The 7,953-nt window shown below is 41.6% G+C and overlaps 1 protein-coding gene across 3 annotated transcripts in view; it reads left to right on the top strand.

The window, feature by feature from the left end:
- The window catches only part of hsd3b7 (hydroxy-delta-5-steroid dehydrogenase, 3 beta- and steroid delta-isomerase), a 38,114-nt gene extending 32,816 nt beyond the window's left edge, over nt 1-5,298 (top strand). For 2 of the 3 annotated variants that reach the window (XM_053239254.1, XM_034309746.2), the window contains 2 exons: nt 848-1,010; nt 3,549-5,296. In XM_053239254.1, coding sequence (XP_053095229.1) covers nt 848-1,010; nt 3,549-3,964 — 579 coding nt within the window. In that variant the 3' untranslated portion in view covers nt 3,965-5,296. Of the gene's footprint in view, nt 1-847; nt 1,011-3,548 lie in introns of all 3 variants that reach the window. The other variant, XM_053239255.1, reaches the window with a different exon arrangement.
- The last annotated feature ends 2,655 nt before the right edge of the window (nt 5,299-7,953 follow it).

The raw sequence follows: 7,953 nt of genomic DNA on the forward strand, positions 1-7,953 counted from the left end.
TATTCATCACCACTCACCGACTGACTGCTTTTATTTCTGTTTATGAACAAGATAATGAGCTGATCATTACTGAAGATGTTCACTTTCTCCTGCCAGAGACACACTGTGTTCATTTTTATCATTTAAAATAACTTATTTTACACCACAGCGCTGCTGAATTCTGGATTCTGGACTCTGATTGGTCAGGAGGTGTTGATTAATTCTCTAGAACAGCAGCTCTGACAGTAGCGCAGCTGCTAATCACAGCTTTATTTATAATTAATGAGCTCGTTCTAACATGTTACCGTTTCTATAGTAACAGATCATTCACAGGGACGTGTAAAAAAAAAAAAAGTGTGTAGTCATTGATTCTGTAAAAAGACATTGATTGAACATTTCTGGAAGGAGTCTCCAGTGTCAGCGCTTTGTAACAGTCAGAAGTAAAGCTGTTAAGTTTTCTGACGTCTTCAGGACAGAGGAGTTTACGCTTCTCAGTACCATGATTTAACAAGCTGCGTTTTTTAACTTATTAACTTCAAGAGAGAGAAAAAAAGAGAGACTGGTGAGGGAACGAGTGTTTATAGCTGCTATAACATAAGCGAGAACAGGAGCTAACTCATTTCACAACATTTAATGTAACTATAAATGGATAAAATATATGATGTCTTTTTTTAACAAGTAAAATTGTAATTATTGGCAGTGGTATAAGAGGAATAAAACACTCAACACACCTGCTGTTATAAGGAAAAATAAGGGTGGGAAGAGTAACAGTATTTTACTGTAACACACACACACACACACACACACACACACAGTGTTAATTACTGACTTGTTTTTATTTATTTCCTGTTTGTTTCTCTGCGTGCAGGTTGCAGGCGGTGCGTCTCTGTACACGTGTGCGCTGCGTCCCACAGGGATTTACGGTGAAAACCACCAGCTGATGAAGGATTTCTACATGATGGGTGTTCGCACGGGCGGCTGGCTCATTAAAGGAGTTCCGCGAGACACCGAGCACGGACGTGTTTACGCAGGTATACGAGTGTAAAGTTTAACCAAACGTACGCAATGCTACGCTAACCCCAGGTCAACCAAGATGAGGCTAATGTTACTAACAGGCGTATAGACAGGCTACAAGTTTTACCGCTCTGCTCAGCTGAAAGTTCCCTACTGCAAAAGACATAGCTAATCATTGTTAATCCTACACAAGTGCACACTCATTCATGAAATGCTCCTTCTCCAAGACTCCGCCCTCCATTCACATGATACTGCAGAACAAATAAGTGTATTTGGAAAAAAAAATCAACTGGGAACTTTATTATCACATCCACCTTCAGAGTCTCATGCAGAAGAAGTGATTCATCTTCCTTTCATCTTTATTTATAGACAGCATGATGAGAGAGTCAGAAACCACATCTGACATTTGAAGCGAGTGTGTAATGATTTAGACTTGCATGCGTGATGCTAAATTAGTGGTTATAAGCCTCCCTTGGTGGTCAGCAACATCAGCCTTGTAGAAAAACCGGTGCAGAACTAAAGAACCTTTAATGATGACAGCCAATGCGTCATTGTGTCATGAGGACCCCGAATTCCAGAGCTGGAGGGTTTTTTTCTTCTTCATCAAGGCTCTTTCAGCTCACAGTTTCCTTTGTCTGAAATGTCATTCAAAATTAGCAGTGAAGGGGAACTGTGGAAGTCAAGGCAAAATCTGACAGATCGAGAAAGGAAGTGCAAAGCTGACACAGCTGTCATGGTGCACTGTTCTACTCTGCAGCATTGCTTGCACTAACATGATCTGCATGGAAGAGTCATCAGAAGGAAACATTATCTGTGACCTCAACACAAAAGCCAACATACAGAAGTATGCAAAACAATACGTAGATAAGCCAGACGCATTTTCAGAATCACCAAAGGTATGTCTGGAGAAACAAAGGAGCATCATTTCATGAAAAGAGCACCTTGCTGAGTGTAAAGCGTGGGAGTGGGTTTATTATGCTTCGAGGTTGTGTGACAGGAAATACTGCACAGGTAGATGAAAGAACCTGACTGAAAATCTGTGTGTTGATCTGAAGCATGCTGTGCACACAACACGTCTCACGGATGTCTCAGGATGAGAAACGTTGGCTTGGAAGAGTGGGTGAAAATTCATTAAACGAGAAGAGGAAGACTCCTAGCTGACTGCAAGCTGTCTTAGTATTTCATTTATTTCTAGTTTTTCACAAGGTCCTAAAATGTAAAGCAACAGTGCATTAATATTTGCTGAAACTTTACTGTGTTTACTTCTTTTCCCTTAAATAAATAAGAAAGTGTGTCATTTGGCCAGCGGTGCAGAAGGGTGTGGAGCACATTTCCGCAGTGTACACTTGTGATTCTGGTTACGCCCTTGAGCGCTGCGTTGAAGCCTGGCTCCATAGAGCATATTTTTATTATTATATGTGATTATAGATGATTATGCAGTGAGTCAGACGGGGCCCTGGAGGACCAGTGGGTTCGATTCCCGGCCAGGGATCCGACCCCACACAAGTGCGCTCCCAGTGCCGGCCCCAAGCCCGGATAAAACTGGAGAGGGCTGCATCAGGAAGGGCATCAATAATCTAATATGCAGACTGATGATCCGCCGTGGTGACCCCTAACACGAGCGGCATAACGGAAACATAACGCTTAAAACTTGTAACAAAATCTGAACCAACACGACTCGCCTCTGGACTGATGTTAGAGCTTCCATCGATGGCCACTCTGCTTTCACACCTCGCAGTCTAGATTAGATTTATTATTGTTAATAATGCAATATAATGCAAATCCATGTTTGTTTTTCTTGCTTATCCTCCATCTTGCAACCTGCTTTATCGCTCCTGATAGATGGAGGATAAGCAAGAAAAACAAACATGGAGGACAAAGTGCCAGTGAAAAATGAGTCTTGGTAGTGAAGAGTGTTACGACATGTTGAATTGAAAAGATTTCATTGCTGATATTCTACAGCGAAGGCAAACAAGCTCCTCATCACCAGAGTTACAGTGATCTTTACTTCATCTGCATTATAATAAATAATAAATCTAATCTGGACCGTGAGGTGCGCTAGTTAGTTAGCCGATACTAGTTAGGACCTGAGCTGTTTTTTTTTTTTTTTATATCAGCACAAAATAGCACTACAGCCAGCACTTTTGCTGTGGAAAAAAGAAATAACCCCAAGCGTGAAGTCACGCTAAAACGTCTCGTCATTTTGGCTCAGACTTTAAAGAGCCTATATAAGTGAATAACTATTTGACATGTGTTTATCGTAAGCCTGTCATCTGTAGTGCCATGAAAGCTCTGTTTGTTTAAACGCTTTTCCAAATTGATCCTCTTAATCTGTGTTTATTCACATGTACAGATACTCATAAAAGAATATTTATTTTTATTACTCATTATAGGTTTACGGAATAGATTTATTTTTTACAGAATCTGTTCGTTGTTGTGTGTGTCGTCTTGAGGAAGATTGCACAGAGAAACATCCTTCAGGGTGAACACATCTGATCGTAGTTGTGCTGCCTGTTTTGAACTCAGTGACTCGATGGTTGTGTTTTTGTCGACAGGAAACGTAGCGTGGATGCACACGTTGGCAGCGCAGGCTTTACGCGAGCATCCCGAGCGACTCGGGGGTGAAGCGTACTTCTGCTACGACGATTCTCCCTACAAGAGCTACGAGGAATTCAACATGCAGTTCCTGTCTGCGTTTAACTTCCGCTCGCTGCGCATGCCGCTCTGTGTGCTCTGGATGCTGGCGTGCTTAAACGAGCTGCTGCACTGGCTGCTGAAGCCCGTGCGCGACTTCACGCCGCTGCTGAACCGCTACACGCTGGCCGTCGCCACCACCTCCTTCACCGTGCGCACGGACAAGGCGCTGCGCCACTTCAACTACCGCCCGCTGTACGACTGGCAGCAGTGCCAAGCTCGCACGCAGAAGTGGGTGGACACGTTCCCTCTGAAAACCAGAGGCAAGGACGCATGAGGACGGGGAACATCAGGAGACACGAAGACAGACTGAGATCATCATCATCATCATCATCATTCTATACATACACACACATAATACACAGTGGACACAAATGCCAGGGACTAATGAAACAGGAAGGGAGTAGTGTCTTAGAGTCTTAGTGTCTTAGTGTCTTAGTGTCTTCGTTCTGTTTCCCGTTTATAATATTAACAATATAATTATCTTCCTCCTTCCAAAGGATTTGTAATTGTGTGGACACGCCCATTTTTAATCATCAGGAACATAAACAGTGTGCGTGTGTGTGTGTGTGTGGGTGTGGGTGTGTGTGTGAGGGGGGTGTCAAGATTTTTAAGAGAATCACTGGACTAATCAGTCATTATTATTTAAAAACGAATCAAACTCTTTCAGACAGGTTTATTACTCTAACCAGGTGGATGTTTTAACCGTGACGCACTGCTGCTTAGTGCGTTTATTTAATCATAAAATCCACAGTCTACACGTTATCCTTATATTCCATAGCCAGAGACACGTGAGGCCAAAGAAACATACAGAAAGAGGATGGAGAGGACGTTAAAGTCGTGGACTTGTGAAGGAAGTTAGTTTTGACCCGTTTGTCTGTAAAAGACGTGTTGCAGTACGTTTTCCCACAGTGTTGTCGAGTTCTGGATTCTGATTGGTCAGAAGGTGCTGATCGTTGTCCTATAACGGCGTGCTGCGTTAGGTTTTATTCCGTACTTAATAATAAAAAAAAATGGGTGGACACATTCCCCTGAGCAACACCTAAATCTAAAGAAAAAAAAAATCTCACCAGGGCAACAAGGAAGCTATTTTTGTAAACTGAATTTATTACTATTCATTTTTTTATTGCTAATATAGAGAAGCCTCTCAGAGTGACTCGTTATTAACAGGTGATTTTAGAGAACTCAGATGTTTCAATTTACACTCCAAGCATCATTTTACTTTTGCTAATGTTTCTTTGACCTACTCACGTGTTAGCATTAATCCGTGTGTTTATAATAGACATTAACCCTATAGGTTCTGTATCTGAGACGGCATTTACACTTTTCACATATTTAACACAAGAAAGACAAAAACTCTTCCTACCTCTTTCTCTCCATCTGCCTAATTAAATCACTTCACTTCTAATAATTTGATTTGAAATTCTTCTTTTTTTTGTCATTTGTTTGACGTGGCAAAAAAAAATGCTCAAGATAGTTTAAATCATTAAAAATATATATATATGTATTTATTACTCTTACTTATCTGTAATTAAATCTATATGATTACATGAATATTTATTTGCATAATGAAAAATGTATTTTGAATGTCATTAAAGTGCAATAAACAACATTTTTAGTGTCTGTAGTTTTGTAAAGAAGCTGGAAATGTATATGTAAACCATGATGAAATAGAATTGTTAAATTAATATTAGCCTCAGTAAAGCACATGAGTGAGGGAAAAAAAAGTTTTGGGAAAAAGTTCGGTGCAGTGCATATGTTCTGTTCGTATTGTTACGTAACAAACACTCAAGACTCCGCCCCCTTCTCCGTGATGCCCCGTTAGCCGCTGTTCCTCGCTAATATAATTCAACATTCAACATTTATTTCTATAGCACGTTTAAAAACAACACATGTTGACCAAAGTGCTTTACATTCTCAACATTACCACAAAAAACAAACACAAATTAAGAACACACCCAATACAGTACACTACTCAGACTCCTCCCCTAAGGGCAGTCGTAGGCAATAGAGTAGAGGTGCAATGATTTAAAACATGCCAACGAGTTGCAGGAGCTAATATGAGGTGGGAGGCTATTCCAGAGCCGTGGAGCTGCCACAGAGAAGGCACGATCACCTTTAGTCTTTAATCTTGATTTCAGAACATTCAGAATGAGACTCTGAGACGATCTTAGCGGTCTAACTAGTGCAGTGCCATTGCAACAGGCTAGAGATATACTCAGGGGCAAGACCATGTAACCCTTTAAAACCCATTAGCAAGAGTTTATATTGCACTCTAAACTCCACAGGCAGCCAGTGCAGAGAAGCCAGCACCAGAGATATACTAGAGCATTTCCTCGTTCCAGTCAACAGTCTGGCTGCTGCATTTTGCAGATATAAAGAATTGCAATAATCCAGTCTGGATGAAATACAAGCATGAATCACAGTCTCCAAATCTTTAAAATTCGAGAAACTCTTCAATCTGGCAATGCCCCTCAGTTGAAAGAAACTACCTTTAACCACAGCATTGATTTATCTATCAAATTTCAGCTCTGAGTCAAAAATCACCCCAAGGTTCCTGACATTGGTGGCTAAGGGGCCATGGTGAAGTGCAAGCTTTCCAGCTACGTTCGATGGACCAAAGATCACCACCTCCGATTTAGACTCATTTAGCTGCAAAAAACTAGATGCCATCCAGACCTTTACTTCATCCAGACAATCGAGCAACGATGTGAGTTTGGAGTCATCATCACATTTCAAAGGAAGATACAGCTGGGTGTCATCAGCATGACAGTGATACGTCACATTATGTTTATGACAGATTAATCCCAGTGGGAGCATATAAACAGGAAAACAGGACAGGGCCAAGACAAGAACCCTGAGGGACCCCAGATAAAACAGGCTGAGAGGATGATATAGAATTCCCTGGTTCCACAGCAAAAGTTCTTTCATGTAAGTAGGAAGAGAACCACTTCAGAGCATTCCCCATCCACCTAATGCCCACCCACTGACTCAAGCGGTCAAGAAGAATCCTGTGATCCACTGTATCAAACGCTGCGCTTAGATCGAGAAGCACCAAAACAACTCAATTCCCAGCATCTACAGACATCAGCAAATCATTGGTTACTTTAATAAGGGGAGTTTCAGTGCTGTGCCGAGACCTAAAGCCAGACTGAAATTGATCAAAGATTTTGTTTTCATTTAAAAACGTTGAAAGCTGATTAAGTACCACCTTCTCCACTACTTCAGCCAAAAAAGGCAGTTTTGAAATCGGCCTGTAATTGTTCACCACTGATGGATCCAGGCTTGGTTTTTTTTAACAGAGGCTGCACCAAGGCGTGCTTACAATAAGATGGAACTAGCCCCTCTATAAAACTCTGATTCACTGTAGACGTGATCGAGGAACCCACCACATCCCAGACCTGAATTAACAGACGTGGAGGAATAACATCCAGAGAGCAGTAGGCTGGTTTCAGGTGATGAACAATCTCTAACAGATAAGAAGATGTAACAGGCTCAAACCTAGTTAAACGGCCAACAGTAACTGAGTCAGGAGAGGCTAAAGTATAGCCAGGAACCAGGGGAGAATTCGAGATACTAGCGCTAATGTCAGTAATCTTATCCATGAAAAATACAGGATTTAATACGCGGAATAAGACTTTCGGACTATGATGGTTCTTTGAGATTAAGTCAGAGAAGTACTGCGCCTTGGCTGATTGAATACACTGTTAATAAGTTACCATACAGTCTCTAAGAATCTCATACGAGACTTGAAGCTTATCTTTTTTCCATTTTCTTTCCACTTGTCTCCATTTTCGTCTGATTGACTGACTCTCTGTATTAATCCAGGGCCGAGAAACAGCTTTTTAAATGGAGCTGTACAGTCCAGAATAGCATTACACTCAGTATTAAAAACAGCCTCCAACTCCTCTGAACCCCGACTAGCTAGAGAGGGATCAGTGGCTAGAGACTGTGTGTAGGAGTTAAACGCCTCAGAAAACTTGGAGGCCACCAGCGCGTTAATGGGCCTGGCACGACGATCAGCTGACTCAGGGCCTGTAGTAGGTCCTGCAAGCATCACATTAAAAATAATTAAAAATGGTCTGAGAGCCCAATGTTTTCTATAGCCAGCTCACACACCCCCACACCCCCAGGACAGTAGCACATCCAGAGTGTGACCCTGTACGTGCGTAGAGCCCAATACGGATTAAGTGAGATTAAAAGAGTCAAGCAAGGATAAGAAATCTTGTACTATCCGGGCAACAAATATGAATATTAAAATCACCT

Source organism: Pangasianodon hypophthalmus, chromosome 13 (genome assembly GCF_027358585.1).
Source record: "Pangasianodon hypophthalmus isolate fPanHyp1 chromosome 13, fPanHyp1.pri, whole genome shotgun sequence".
NCBI lineage: Eukaryota > Metazoa > Chordata > Actinopteri > Siluriformes > Pangasiidae > Pangasianodon > Pangasianodon hypophthalmus.